General features: G+C 48.3%; 1 protein-coding gene and 1 long non-coding RNA gene across 2 annotated transcripts in view; one reads left to right on the plus strand and one right to left on the minus strand.

Annotated features, from left to right (window-relative positions):
* Positions 1 to 4979: 4979 nt before the first annotated feature.
* LOC147272846 (uncharacterized) lies at positions 4980 to 8726 on the minus strand. The gene is made up of 4 exons (XR_015112842.1): positions 8151 to 8726; positions 7949 to 8036; positions 6452 to 6564; positions 4980 to 6189 (listed from the first exon to the last, which is right to left on the minus strand). It is a non-coding gene; the product is annotated as an uncharacterized LOC147272846 (long non-coding RNA).
* The window catches only part of ahr2 (aryl hydrocarbon receptor 2), a 52230-nt gene continuing 44759 nt past the window's right edge, over positions 8460 to 15930 (plus strand). The window contains exon 1 of the mRNA XM_086202533.1: positions 8460 to 8897. Coding sequence (XP_086058659.1) covers positions 8839 to 8897 — 59 coding nt within the window. The 5' untranslated portion in view covers positions 8460 to 8838. The remainder of the gene's footprint in view (positions 8898 to 15930) is intronic.

The following is a 15930-nucleotide window of genomic DNA, read 5'->3' on the forward strand; positions in this document are numbered from 1 at the left end:
AGCTTAACGAGCGGTAACGTTCAGCTGTGAGGTATAAATAGGAGCTGTGGGGTTAAAGTACAGGGTGGGAGGCAGCGAGGTCACAGGTCCAGACGGTTCTGTGCGAGGGAAGCCGGCGTCGTGGGAGGGCCGCGCTTATCTTTATTTAGCATCAATCACTTTTCCTCAAACGAGCAAATAAATCTGTCGCTGAAGTGGCGGCATTTCATTTTTTTCACCGGTCGTTTCTAGCTTTGATGTCCGTGAGGGGTGACTTCAGAGTCCTCGTGCTGTTTTTCAGCTCCTTCAGCAGCGGAGAAGAAAACCTTCAAAGGTGCAATTAAGTCAAAATTTCCAGGCTGAATTGTGCGAAAGGACAAAGCTGCGTTATCGCGTTCCTCTGGGCATAAAAACGGGTTTTTACGAGATGTAGGAGTGCTGAGTGAGCAGACCAACAACACCTGGTGGCCAGGACAAACATCAACCATGAAAACTTTAAAAGTTCACGTTAAAAAGTTGAGGCTGATCTGAAATGTGAGGAAACTTGAGGTCTTTGTCGAGAGGAACGGCGTCTGATCATGAGGCTTCTCAGGGGGAAGCTCACGGACGACAGGAGGAACTTCTCTCCACCCAACCAGCTCAGTGCAACGCAAAAAAAAAAAGGTGGGCGAACTTAAAATTTGATGGCAACAAATGTCGATAAAATTTTAAGTTGGACCAATAAACTAAATGTCTTCAGTTTTGAGTTTGCTCAGCTCTGAATTCTGGTTTTTGTCAACTCAACAGGAAGTTCACAAAATCTGCAACAGGTTAGCACACGTGAGTGAGCATGGCCCAAACAAGCTAGCGGCTAAATGATGCGGTGCCGCTAGTGTCAGTTAGCCGCTAGCTTTAGCTAACAACTGAAAGGCTGTTTGTGTTTCAATACTGAAAACGTGTTTGGTGCCTCCGTACAACAAAACTCACTCAACCTGCTGTGTCATTTGACTCCGTTGGTTAAACCTTACCTGTGTGTCGTCCAGCGCGAGGCAGCGGCCACAGTGAGACTTCAAGTGCCAACTCAGAACGTTGGTTTTCCCGCCTTTCACAACAAATCAATAAGAGTTAGCAGCACTTCTGTCCCTCGTTAGCTCACCAACTTGTTCTGGAGCACGCACCTGGCTTGCTTCGTTGCGTTAACTTACATTTTTGCCCTAAATATCAATAATTTAATTTTTTTTTCTTTGAGTTTTGCCAACTAAACTCACTGTTCACAAGTTGGCTTTTTTGCAGTGTACCTGAGTTTATTCCTCCAAAAGTTCTCACAACCTTCAGGCCAAACATGAGCATGACATCACAAACCCTCTGTAAAATCAGCCAGAAATTCAATTTGATTCCTCTCAGAGGAATCGTGAAATCTGGTTTGCAGGCGGGGTTTTTCCACTCCATCTTATGGAAGAAAACAAAGTGTAAAAGCACAATTAAGCACAAATTGCTGGAGGACAGAGATAACACATTTTAGCAACAATCAAAAGTGCTTTAAAGAAACCCATTCTTGCAATGAAAAGCCTCACAAAGCAGAGGGATCATGTCACTGATAATTAACCTAATTGCAGTCATTTCCCTCATTCTTGTTTAGACCCTCCTGAAGGTCAAACTGTTTATTTACGCTCCAAAACAACCACCCAACTAAATCCAACAGGAAACAAATGCAGAGTTTCTTCACTGCAAAGCTATTTTTCACGGGGTTTCCCCTTGTCAACCACGGCAGAGCTGATGTCATGACAGAAAAATACCGCCACTGTTGGTTGAAAAAAATCCTTAAATTCAACATAAAGGTCAGGACATAAACGCTTCTCTTTAGACGGTCTCACCGCACTTGAGCTAATGAAGCCTTTTATAGGAGAAGTGACATGGTGAAGATGAGAGGCCCCGAGTGACTCGCGGCCTGCGACCACATCACATGCCGAGCTGTTCGGCAAGCAGGCGTTTAAGATACGATTGACGACGTGTGGCGCTAATGGCCTCATTAACTCGCCACAACCAAACCGTGTCATGTGATACTTTTACAAGCTGCACAGATGCTGGGAGCTGATCTCCAGCGGGTCCAGTGCGGAGAGAGTCTGAGCCTGGACTGAGGTCACACAGGGGGCGGTTCCTCTAGTCCGCCATGTTGCGTCCTCAGCAGCTCAGAATGGACCATCACCCGCAAGGTGAAACCTGCAGACTGATGCAGCACCGTGGTGCTAATACCACTCCCACTAGGCGGCGCTACAGAACGAATACACATTGTTGCTGTGGACAAGTTGTGACACATTATTGTCAAAGTCCAGAGACATTATTTCTGTCAGCGAAGACGAAAGAGTTGCTGCAAATTAAAGGAAGAAGAAGGAAGTCGGTCTGTTGCTCGGTGCGTTCCAAAGAAACCATCAGTCAAACGCTTTCAGATGATGACATCATCAACAGAAATATTAGGGGACAGCGTCTCCTCAGCAGAGCGCTGCTTCAGTGTCCTGACACAAACCGATCGTCCCAGAATCCCCCAGCTCGCTTCCAAACTTATCAACATCTGCCACCGATTTACCAGAACACGCCTGTACCGGATACGGCTATTAACCAGAGCTGCAGCCTGCCATGTCCCATCCAGAGCTCACCACTAACAAGGGCTGAAGGATGAGCCGCAGGTCCGAGTCCTTCCAGACCGGCCCGACACGGAAATAACACGACTGCAGCAAGCCTGTAATTTTGAGTGGCTGTGACCTTTAATCACAATCTTGATCTTGATCCTTTTTTCAGCATCTGTGCTAATTTGAGACCTCGTGTGTCTGAACAGCTCGAGCTGATCTGGTCCCGGCTGGAGCGCCATGTCATATTTCGGGGACACGTCAGAAAGGAACATTGCCAGAAAACAGTCCCACGTGCTGGATCAAGGTTCTACCCGGTGAGGAAGAGCAGTTCTGAGGGACCCGTCAACGTCAGCAGGTGCTTGGTCAGGGTGTTTGACTGACTTTGCTGGCTGCAGGTCAGTTCTTCTCACTGGTGTTGAGACGGTCCAATCAAACACCCCTCAGCACCAAACCTGGTGGAGGCTGTAGCACGGGACCCCTCTGTTTTGTTAAGAATGACATATTCCTTGTTAATGGTCTTGGCTGTGTTTGCCCTGGTGGAGGTGTGTGGCGTCCCTCTCGTTACAGACGGTGAACGCAGCCTCCAGAATTCTTGGCTACGGGCAGGAACGCTTCTTCTTGCGCATTTTTTTGTGCTTATATTTGCCAGTCGTCGTGGAGACAGACAGGAATGGACATGAAGCAGATTTTCCTGCCCCGAATGACCTCGTTTTACCTTCCAGACTACAGCTGTGCAAGGTCCCACACATTCTCCACAAATATGACCAGTTACACCAGTAATGCAACCAGTTACACAAAGCCAAAGAGGCGCTGAGGTGAGAGCCAGGACTCGTGCAGAACCACGGCCATCAAAGTCAGCATCGCCAGCACGCAACACTCAGATCCGCTCTGGTGCTACGCCTCCACGTAAACCCGCCTGGCCTGGCGGGAAATGAGGGTCTGGATCTGAAGACTTCTAACGACCTGCGCTCTAAATGTCGGCAGCCGTCACAGGTTAGCGCAGACATGAGCTTTTGGGAAATGAACCCCGCATCAGCGAGGGTCATGAGGTCGTCAGAAGCCAGAGCTGAAGAAGCCTGGAGCACAAGAAGCTTGACAGTGAGATCAGTGAGATGAATACTCTCTCAAACTGAGGGTGTTTGCACTCAGCTGAACCTTCTGGGAATCACGAGGAAGCAGAAAGTTCACAAGTTGTAGTCAGAGTTTCGGGTGCGTTTACTGCTGTGTAAATTCCACCTCTGCATGTCGCAGTAAAAGGCTGCAGCAGCCTGCGGTGGCACTGTGGAAAGTTGCCGCAGCTCTTTGGCTAGTTTTGGTGCAGCCAAATATATAAGTGGTGGAGTTTAGTCATGGAGCGTGCTAATGATGAGGAACAGAGGCAGCTGCCGGCTTCCCAGCCCCCCGGTTCCCTCTGCAACAACAGAAAACAGGCTGTGTTTGATTCAGACGACAAGTCCTGATCAGAGCGACGACACTAAAAACTCGTGATTCATAATCAGGCTGTCAGCCGAGGGCTTCGGTTAGCCTTTATCACTCAAAAAGGACTATCATTTGTTTTAATCACCTGCTATAAATCACTTTCTCTCCATCTCAATTAAGGGCAACAGCTCCATCAGCATCTCCAGATCAGAAAGCCATTACATTCCAGCTCCGCGGGCACAAATCAACCTGTCATCCTCCACAAAATTATACAACTTGCAGGAATAGAAGCCGAGCTGAGCTGCAGGGACAGAAAAAGCTCCTTTAAAAGATGAAGAAAAGTGAGTGCGCCCAGCAGCGGCCGCCAGACGCTCGGGGTCCCGGCCAAGTCGCATTAAAGAAGGGTGTATTTTAAACAAAGGTTGTGTTTTAATAGGCCAGAGGGTGGCATTCGCTAGATAGCAGTTGACTTTGTTTAGCGTTAAACAGAACGTCCTGCCATGGCGACGTGGATGCCAAGAGTTCCCCATCAGCGCTGCCAGGCCAGCCAACCTGGAACAGTTTTATATGCAAAAGACTCACAAATGAGAAGTAAATTTTAATTGCAGGGAAGAAAAACATGATGTAATTGCAGCCATCTTGTCCTGATTCCATGACCGGACGTGACCAAAGTTCGGCGTCAGGCCACACGTTTGGTGTCCGACGCTGGCGTGGTCACGTCCTCCTGAGAATGCCGGCGCCATCTAGTGGCCGTTGCAGTCATGAGGGCAGGAAACCAGCGATGGTTGAGTGCTACAAACCTTGGACATCAGCGGCGGAGCCTCGTGCTGTCCCTGTTTCCTGTAGCAAGCTAATGCTTCATGCTAACTAGCTGGCGGTTGGTGTGCGGAGGCCGACTGGCCCTACGGAGCAGGATCATAGTCCTGGTGGTCTTTCCATGAAATCTGTTGGGTTTTTTAAGCTGAAGACTGTGCGTTGACCAGATGTCGACTTAGCGATGTTGGCAATGCGTCCTAGCCCCTCTGACATCATCGAGCTCAAAACATTTGAAGGACATTGAAGTAGAATTGGTCTTTGGCCTGAAATCAGGCCTGAGACCTCCCTGTGGTTAATTAAAGATGATTAGCAAATGCTCATCAAGCTACAAGCCTCCTGCACCCCTGAATATTTCTCCATCTGTTAAAACTTTATTTTTGTGTTCGGTTATTGACAGAAAACATGCGGCGAAACTCCTGTCAGGTCGAAAGTGTCCAGCAGTTTCCAGCACTTGAACGCAGCACAAGAATGAATTCAGCAAAGGTCCACCGACGGATCTGGGTTACCTTTATGACAAGTCTCGTTAGAAAAGACAAAGACAAGCGTGTTGTTGGGCAGACGGGCTTCGGAAAACATTCCCAGACAACATTCCTTTCCTTCGCCGTATTCATGGAAACGACCGTTAGCTTGTATATCATTCTGAATATTGTGTGTGTGTTGTTTGACTGTCTAGTTTACGACAACTCAGGGAGCGTGTCGCCACTGTGCTGCTGCTTCTGCTTCCACCGAACATGACAACAACAACAGAAACACCAAGAATACTTTGTGGTGTGAAGGACAATTTCCTCCGAATGTTGGACAGAAATGAGAGAAACTGATGATGAAATGAACCAAACCACAAAGTGTGTACATGCATGATGGCGATATTATGAGTTGGGTTTTTTTGTTTTATATTCCAGATCAAAGCAACATGGAAGCGTTGGATGGAGCGCGTCATCGGACTGATGAGGCTCTGAGGAGAGACGAAGGTCACCGCTTCGTGTTCCACGCTGCGTTTTCTTTAGGAACCTGCACACAGCGACAACGTGCTTGTGTGTGTGTGGGTTTTCCTCTCAGGTGAGTGTGTGAGGCTGCTGGCGTGCTGGAGCAAACGTCATCCCTCACACTGACACTCGCTGGCCTGGACACAGCAAACACAAGGGGGGCGTCCAAATCCGGCGGTGAGGCTCCTGCCGGCGGGGCTCTGAGTGAACACGCACCATGCCAGCTTGGAGGATAACAAATCTGGTGTTTTCACTCCGTCGACGTTTGACGGATGCAAGGAGCCGTTTATACCAGACGCGTCTGAGGAATCCTGGAATATATCCTCTCTGGTTTGCTCTTTTTCAGTTTTTGTTTTCAGCCGCAACCGCCAGCTATTTTTTTCCTCCTATGAAAACAGACAGTTTCATGCAAGTCAAGGTCTGGATGCTCACGAAGGACACGAGTCACGAGTCCTTCCAGCAACCTGCAGCTCCCTCCGTAGTCAGCCACTACAGCGCCGTCACACATGACGAAGCCCGTAAGCCAATATGTGCCCAGCCTGAGGAGACGGATTAGTGGCTGGACTGCTTCCATGTGATGCACCTCTCAGTTTTATGTCTCAGAGGAAAACTCAGTAAAACAGACCGTCACAAGGAGCTTGAACTCACCAGTCGAACATCCTCAGGTTTGAAGAGCAAACGCTCATCACGCCGACCGACCCAGCTGATGGTCGACGTTCATGAAGTTAGAGTTTTCACTCATGTGGGACGAGAATTCCTCCCTGATGGGAAGAAGGGAATGTTCAGCTTTGCCTGTTTGAGTGGGAATGACACAGAAGGAAGGGAATTCCTGACTGTGGATGAGTCAAGTACTCCTAACTCACCCCTAAACGTTGTAGGCATTAGAACATCTAATAGTAGTAGTAGTAGTAGTAGTAGCAGCAGTAGTAGAAGTAGCAGTAATGGCAGTAGTAGTAGTAGTAGAAGTAGCAGTAATGGTAGTAGTCGTAGTAGTAGCAGTAATGGTGGTGGTAGTAGTAGTAGTAGTAGTAGTAGGAGTAGAAGTAGCAGAAGTAGGAGCAGTAGTAGTAGAAGTAGGAGCAGTAGTTGGAGTAGTAGTAGTAGCAGTAGTCGTAGGAGCAGCAGTAGTAGTAGTAGTAGTAATAGCAATAGCAGTAGGAGTAACAGTAGCAATAGCGGTTGTTGTAGTAGTCATAGGAACAATAGTAACAGTAGTAGTCGTAGCAGTAGTAGTAGCAGAAGTAGTAGTCGTAGCAGCGGCAGCAATAATAGTAGCAGTAGCAGTAGAAGCAGTAATAGTAGCAGTAAGAGTATTAGCTGTAGTAGCAGTAGCAGCTGCAGCAACAGTAGTAGTAGTAGCAATAGTAGTCGTAATAATAGCAGTAATAGTATTAGTAGTAGCAGTAGCAGCTGCAGTAATAGTAGTTGTAGCAGTAGTAATAGTAGCAATAGCAGTAGTAGTCGTAGTTGTAGGAACAGTAGTAGTACTGGCAGAAGTCGTAATAGTAGCAGTAGTCGTAGGAGCAGCAGTAGTAGTAGTAGTAATAGTAGCAATAGCAGTAGGAGTAACAGTAGCAATAGCGGTTGTTGTAGTAGTCATAGGAACAATAGTAACAGTAGTAGTCGTAGCAGTAGTAGTAGCAGAAGTAGTAGTCGTAGCAGCGGCAGCAATAATAGTAGCAGTAGCAGTAGAAGCAGTAATAGTAGCAGTAAGAGTATTAGCTGTAGTAGCAGCTGCAGCAACAGTAGTAGTAGTAGCAATAGTAGTCGTAATAATAGCAGTAATAGTATTAGTAGTAGCAGTAGCAGCTGCAGTAATAGTAGTTGTAGCAGTAGTAATAGTAGCAATAGCAGTAGTAGTCGTAGTTGTAGTAGCAGTAGTAGTAGCAGTTGTAATAGTAGCAATAGCAGTGGTAGTAGTAGGAACAGTGGTAACAGTAGTAGTAGTAGTAGTGGTAATAGCAGTAGTCGTAGCAGTAGTAACAGTTGCAATCGCAGTAGTAGTAGTAACAGTAGTAGTATTAGCAGAAGTAGTAATAGTAGCAGTAGTAACAGTAGCAATAGCAGTGGTAGTAGCAGGAGCAGTGGTAATAGTAGTAGTAGAAATAGCAGTAGTAGTAGCAGGAGCAGTAGTAGCAGGGTTACTTGAAGACATTAAGCAGATGGTAAATCCTTCATCAAAGTACTTGTGGCAGAAGTACTCCCTCCCTCCTCCGCGCCTCTTCAGGGCTGCCTATTGATTATAGATTTTTAATCGATACATAAAAAGAAGTTGTTCAGAAAGCAATTTAATGTTTTGACAAACACGTTTGTAACACTTGGATTAGCACCGCGATGATGTCCATACATGTCTGATGATTTCAGGTGAACAGGTGAGCGTGGCGCGTGTCAGTCCTCTCGTCTCCTCAGTCCCGAGTTTATCCGGTAACGAGACGTTCACGTTACCGTGTAACGCAGTCGTTGGACAGCTAGCAACAATCCGCTTTTAAGGTCTCCCCGCCCGTGATGCGGTTTCCCTGCCTGCAGTGTCCGCCTCTATTGGCCCACATTCGGTCCACCTTAAACACACACACACACACACACACACACACACACACACACACACGCACACGCATGCACGCACGCCGCAGCGGGAACGCGCGGCAGCCCTGTCAAATCACACCGGGGGTGTCGCGCCAGCTCCGCGGAGGACTCGGGTGAAGCTCCGGACTCCGTCGCAGTCTTTGTCGTCGCTTCTGTCGTTTTTCTCGGGCGGTAAACCGCGGCGGAAGAACGTTAACGCAGTGAGCGCGGCGCGTCGCGATGGTTCGCTAACGTCTGACGGGCGTATTGATCAAGAAGAAAACCAGACAAAAAGTAGTCCTCCGCTCCGGCGCACCGACACCAGCCGAGGAGTCATTTTCCGTCGGGTTTTCCACTTTGATTCCTCGTTTTTCGAGAGATGTAAGTCTCCCAGGAGCAGTCGGACCGGTTCGTGTGTACTCTAACCCGGGATAAAGCCACTTTTGTCCACTTTTGTGTGCTGCGACTTCAACATGCTGCCGAGCACGGCGCTGTACGCGGCGAAGAAACGGAAGAAGCCGGTCCAGAAAATGTAAGTGGAGAGAAATCACTGTAACATTCCTCCCGCGGAGTATCTGCAGTACTTTTAGAGACGAACCGTGGTACTTTTACTTGTTAAGTTGGCACCTCAGCATTGGCCCGAGCTGCCGGAGGGCAGTTTGAGTCTGCTAGCTAAACTTTTATAGTTTTCTTCTTCTCTGGTGTTCAATTCAGAATTGCAAAAAAAAGACCCAAAACACCTTAAACATGTTTTCCATGATGCACCGTCACCGACGCGTTATTTCACCCCTTTACCTTCTTTGCAATCTACATCTTCCAGCATTTTTTTGAACTTTTTTAGCCCTTCCAGCTGTACAAACATCTGCAGGAAAGTGTTAGCTACATGCTTATAAGGGTGTCGTAGTCTGTCTTTGCAATAATAGACACATTGTCCTGAGCAGAATCCAAGAGGCCATAAAGTCTATTTTCCCTGCTGTGGTTGTGCAATGTGGGCCAGACCGAGGTAACGTGAACTCCGCTCCTCCGCAGGCCTGCCCGGCATGGAAAATAAAGAAAACTGTTGCTTCAGTATTATTTAAATCTAATTATGCCATCGGAGACTGCTGGGCCTCCCAGACTGATTTCTGCAAAATGGTCTGTTTGCTTTAATGAAATTATTGAGCCAAAGTCTCCTCTGAAGAGGCCGAGTGTCTCTGTGGGTGGTGTTATAACGAGCTGTAGCATCGCAACACCTCCTCCTCCTCCTCCTCCTGCTCCTGCTCCTTCATCAGCTAAATCTGCTTTAAAGGAGCTCTGCTGGAGGACTGGTTCAGGAAGATACAGCCGGACTGCCATCATCAGTAAATCTCAGCCCGACCCTGCCTGTGTGGCTGGAGATGGTGTCAGCGTTGGAGCGAACACTGATGATCATCGTGGTGCTGCTCGTGTTTGGGCTTTTAACTCAAACATTGGAAGTTAAACTGGCGCGGAAAAATGGGAAAACCAACGTCCCTGCGGTTCTGAATAGCAGCTGAGTTGTTTGTTGCTGTTCGATTAATCCTGCAGGCCTAATTTATGTAACACATCCTGGTGCCAGGAGAACAATACCGAATACCAAAAACAATAGCTAAGTTCATAACACACACACACACACACACACACACACACACACGACAAAAAAGCTATGGGGAATCGGTTTGTAGAACTTCTCTAAAGATCCTCAGATGGTTCCATCCAGATCTTTAATGGTTCTATGAAGAAGCTCTGGTTCTTGAATGCATCGTCTGATACTTCAGAACAGTTTTCGGAAGTTCTCCTCAGGATTCGTGGAACCTTTTTGACAGGTTTTTTTTTGGGGGGGGGGTTTCTATGTTCTATGGAGGTGTGCTTGTTATTCCAGATTTCATTCATGAAACGTTCTAATCAAGTTTCTTCTAACACACAGTCGTATTTTAGTGTTCAAAGAGTCACACAATACACGCAGGGAGCCAGCAGTCACAAGTACCCATCATGCTTTGCTTCACTGAGGACTACAAATGTGTGTGTAAGAACCAATTAGTGCAGAAGAACCGAATGAACCCCAGAGTTGCTCATGTCCCACTTTGGTTCCAGATGGTTCTGAATGTTGTGCTAATATTAGCACGGCTAACACTGTTGTAACCACGACGGAACCAGACTCTTTGTGAGAGTAAAGCTGCACTGTTGACTGCAGCCGCCACAAAAGGGGTTCTTGATGATGAACAGAACGTCTCCTCGTCACTCTCTGAGGGGTAGAGGTCCTGCCGTGTGTGTTTGGTGAAGCCTGGTTCCTGGAGTTCAGTGTCCTGTTCCTGAGGGTTCTCAAAGTTTCCGATGGTTTTTCTCTTCAACCGAAGGACTGTACACCTCCATGGTTCTGTCAAGGATCCTCTGAGAACGCAACTGCTGGAAGCCACACCGTTCTCCTCGCTGTGATTTGTGATATTTAACTTTAACAAGCCAGACGGCGTGTTAACTGCCTCTCACAGAACCACAGGCCCTGAGCAGAGAACCGGGGCAGAACCCTGCCAGAACCGTGGTTTCGGTGTGTGTGTGGTACTACCTGCATTAATCATAATCAGGTCGGCGAGCGCAATGTTTCCACGAGGGAGGAGGGGGGAGGGAGGGCGGCGTAATCTGAGACTCGCTCTGTTTTTTTTCCCTCCTCCTCCTCCGACTGCCACAACATACTTTTTTCCTGTCTTTCCTTCTGTCTTGCTGTTTTTCAGGGGGGTTGTTTTTCCCTCCCTCCCTCGACTCAAATTAACATAGTTCTGTGTCACGCAAACGGTTATGTAAGTCTGCCATGTTCACTCGCCCTCGGTTTTTAGGAAAAGTTGCTCTCAGGGAGTTTATCTTTCTTTTTCTTTTTTGGAAAGAGTGTTGGTGGAGCGGCTCATGGCTGAGCGTGAGGGAGGCGGAGTCACAGCAGTCCACCCGAGGCTGGTTGGGTTTTTGTGTTTACGCTGCGTTGTAAAGGCAGAATATTTACTTTCATTACATAATTCATAAACAAAGCAAGCGAGCTGACACAGACGGAGAGCGCCGGGCGAGGAGGCCTGGCTCGCCGTCAGTGCGGTCGTCCGACGGGTTTGAGGTCAGCGCCCTGTAGGCCAGTCAGGTTCTTCCACACCAGCAGAACCATTTCTGTACACGGATGCTCTGTGCACATGGCCATAAAACTGGAAACCCTCCCGTAAACTGTCTGCAGCGCACTACTCTGGAACAAACTGTGGCATTCAGGTTCCCCTTCATTGGACCTGAGGGGCCTACAAATATGGAGGATCGTATCAACGCCAATCCTGCCGTTATGAAGTGGATCAAATGTGGACACATTAGAGTTTATTTATTACGCGCATCCTGATGTTTAGTTTCCATTATTAAAGGACCAGTGTGGAGGGTTGGGAGGGTTCTGCTGTACGTTTACTCTTCCTCCATGTTCTATTTCTGCCTTTATTCTAGATATGACAGTGTAATAACGGGATGAACATGTATAAATAATGTTCTGAGAATTCACCGGAGAACCTGTTTGGTTCCGTTTAACCTGCAAAGCTCCGTTGTTCCTGGAGGAAAGACGGCGAATGAATGATCACCGAAGATTTGCAGCTAAGAGTGAAGCCGTCATGTCCACATAGGGAGCAGATTGTTCCGCCAAGGTTCTACGGCAGCCTGGAGTGGACGAAACATATCATTGTACCTTTCTTGTTATTATCTGATCATTTTATGTTCCGTGAGGTTTAGAACTCTTGATGAAAGCAGAACCGCACCTCAGTGGGAATTATTCACTGTTGTTGTCCTTCAGTCAGTTGATTGTTTCAGAAGCAAAATAGCTTCTCATCAGGTGCCTGGTGGAGGTGCCTGGTACCTGGGGGAGGTGCCTGGTGGAGGTGCCTGGTACCTGGGGGAGGTGCCTGGTACCTGGGGGAGGTGCCTGGTGGAGGTGCCTGGTACCTGGGGGAGGTGCCTGGTGGAGGTGCCTGGTACCTGGGGGAGGTGCCTGGTAGAGGTGCCCAGTGCCTGGTGGAGGTGCCTGGTACCTGGGGGAGGTGCCTGGTACCTGGGGGAGGTGCCTGGTGGAGGTGCCTGGTACCAGGGGGAGGTGCCTGGTACCTGGTGGAGGTGCCCGGTGCCTGGTGGAGGTGCCTGGTACCTGGGGGAGGTGCCCGATGCCTGGTGGAGGTGCCTGGTGGAGGTACCTGGTGAAGATGGGGCTAATAATCCTCCCTCAGTTTCACTCGTGGTTCCTCTTGTGGTTCCTCTCGGTCATGTGACTGACATCAGTCCCCCAGCAGTCCCTTCCTGGATGTTCTGCTGTTCTCGAGGCTGTGGATGAAGTAAAGCCAAGGAACAAAAGTCTTTAAAATGCATTCAGATAAACTATCAAAGACGGGAGGTAATCAGATGAAGGTTTGTGCAGCTTCAGCCGTGAATGTGGGCTGAAGCCTGTGGTGTTTCCATCCTGCCTGCATCGTGACTCCAGCGGGGGACGGACGCCAAAACCGTATATAGTTTCTTTTGTTCTGGAAAGGTGTCGTTGCCCCGTCAGAGACAAAGTGCCTTTGTGTGAAGGCAGGGGAGTGTTTCTTCAAGTCCAACACAACCCCGCAGTCTATCACACACACACACACACACACACACACACACCTGCACACACACAGACACACCTGCACACACACACACACACACACACACACACACACACTCGCTTACATACACACTCCTTGCAGGACAGATTTGGGAGATAAAGCAACAACACTGGCCGCTCATTGTTCTTGCAGGGAGTTGTGCCGTCAGGAATGCAGCGATTGCCATCTCGCCTCGATTTCAGATACGCCGCGCTCGGGAGTATTATTGGAAGCAGATGTCTTATTTGGGGGGGGGGGGTATGTTACGGTAACAACTCACCTCAGAGATCGTCTGTGTTTGATAGGTGAAACGTTTTGAAGGGGTTTGTCCTTTTTCGGGGGGCGTTTTAGAGTTGTTCAACCATCTCACGGGTGACGCGTGAGTTTGCAGCGTTTTACTGTCAAAAACTTCATCTCCAGGCGGCTCTTTTTATCGCTCCAGGTGAATGTTTGAAGCCACACCTGCTGAATATATTTCTGTTTCAAGGGAAAAATGAACCCTGCAGGTTTTGGTGCTGCAAATGTCTGAGTGTGTTACTAAAAGCCCCTCCCGTATGACAGAGCGAGGTGAGCTGGTGGCCTCCATGAATCCAGTCTGAGGCACTCTGGCCCTTTGGCAGTCGTCAAACTCGCTTCGTTCACAGTGTTTACAGATAAAACCTCCCTTATTTGAGCTGGACTTCATTCAGCCAAAACCGTTAGAAGAAGAACATTTTAGCTTCTGTTCATTTTAGGACTTTTTGCTCCATGTTGAGTTTGACATCGCCGGAACAAAATCACTTGCGCATGTGATGTTGCTGAGACGTTTCAGCTCAACGGCGAGTTGACGATGCTGGAGTAGCAGCGTCTCTGTCCCAGGCTACTTTAACGCCACTAAACCCTCCATGTGGCTACGCTCCCGTTGCTCAAATCAGAGTTTTCTGCAACATCCGGTTGCATGTTTTTGGCAGAATGCACCAGCAGTCAGGAGGTCAAAGATCCACGGTGCCTAGAAAGTATGCAGCTATGCAGGTGCGTGCATGCAAACATGCGCACACGTGCACACACACACACACACACACACACACAGCTTAGCGAGTGGCCTCACCTGACCTAAAATTCCCAGCGGAGTCATCGGCAGGAACATCTGAAGCTGATTTCACTTGTGGAGCAGACATGCAGCTGCTCTGCGTGAGACCAACCTGTAACTGGAAGGTCACAGGTTGCATTTTCACAACAACCAGATGCCTGCTGAAGTGTCCTTGAGCAAGAAACCTTAGCTAGTTCCTTCTGGTTGCAGCGAATGAGGAAGACTGTTGTTTCATGAGTGATCATTAGACGAAGGTTATAAATGTTGCTGAGTGTTGACGTTGACCCAGATGTTCTCTCTCTGTCTTTGTCTTTGTGATGACGGACAACAGCCAACAAGCAAGTTAGTTAGTTAGTTAGTTAGAGAGACAGTAGTTAGTGGAGTTAGCAGATCTTTCATGCCCTCTTTGAGGGTCACTTTACAGTTCTGAGCTGTGATTGACAGGAGGCGGAGCTAAATAAGCACGGGGGAGGTTTACTGTTAGAAAGATTTATTTTGGAGGGACAAACAGAAATACGACACAGTGATCTGGAGACCATTTTCTTCAAGTGGAAAACAGAATCAAAGACACATGTTGGTCTTAAATAACTCATTGATAAGAACTGAATCTGACTGAAGGAGAGTCACTGAGCCTGAGAGTTTTGGAAAAACTGATTCTATCCTGGAGAATAACCCCCCCCACGTCTCAGGGTTTGAGGTGCTCTGCAGCTTCACACCTTCTGTGGGAAAAAGAAAAGCCCCTCTGTGCACTGAAGGTCTGGTCTGAGTTACTGCCGCGTCACCGGGGGTACAGATGGCGACCTGCCTTCTGGCCCACGGCATTGACCTGCAGCCAGTCGACCGGGGGGGGTGTTATTGACTAAGTCACCCAAGTGTTACCGAGCCAGCGCGAGCATCCTTTCAGAGCTTAGCTCAGCTTTAGCAGCCCAACTCAGTTTTCTCCCAGTAAAGGCAAAAGTGTGATTGATGCAACACTTCCAGGCCTGCATGTATCAAGTGGTTGTGCAGGAGTCGTAAAGGAGGAGCAGATAACGGGCGGTTTGATAAGCAGTTTCAGTCCAGACGGAACAGGAAGCGTCCACCCTGAGCGTGGTTGTTGGCAGGTGGACCGGTGGCTCACCGACCTCTCCAACCCGGTCTCGCCTCCTAGTCAAACATAAAGCCACAGTCCATCTACGAGAGCGCCGCAGGGATCGGCGGCACCGTAGCCAGTCACCTGACAGACGCCGGAAGGCTGCGAGGCCGTCCGTCACGGCGATGCAGCTGGTTGTCACCCGGTTCTCTTCCTGCTGCAATGTTGGATGCCTTTTTTTTTTTTTTTTTTTTTTTTTAATCTGTGTAGCATCATGGTGTTTCTCTTCCTGTCAGGATGGAAAAAAAAGTCTCCAATTCCAAACATCACCACCAAAACACACACAGATGTTGTTGTAATGCAATAGAAGAATTACTTACATGTAAATAAATTGTGTAAGAATATTAAATGTCAGATTTGCTGGAGGAAACACTCAAACCTGCTTTTCTACGGTGCGAGCATTATTGGAAACAGATCCTCAAGAAGTCTCCGAAGACCTTGAAAGAATTTTAGTCATGTTTTGCATAGAGAAAGGGCTTTACGAGCGTGTCACTTGTCTCAGCATCATACTCGCGTACACAGATAAACAAACAGGCCCTGGAGCAGGTGACATCAGGCCCCTGTGTTCCCGTGGCAACAGTGGATGTAGACGACAGCTTGCTCGTCTGCCTCTGGAGAGTGGAGGTGGTCCGGGCTCCGTTACTTTCCACTCAGCAAACATTTAATCCCCAGCAGCCAGGAATAAAACAGATCAGTCTGTCTGGACTTAGGAAATAATTTGGAACGGATTACAGTGATTATA

The sequence above is a fragment of the Aulostomus chinensis genome, chromosome 1 (genome assembly GCF_037954235.1).
Source record: "Aulostomus chinensis isolate RoL2024-O1b breed Wild chromosome 1, RoL_Achi_v1.0, whole genome shotgun sequence".
In the NCBI taxonomy this organism is placed as follows: domain Eukaryota; kingdom Metazoa; phylum Chordata; class Actinopteri; order Syngnathiformes; family Aulostomidae; genus Aulostomus; species Aulostomus chinensis.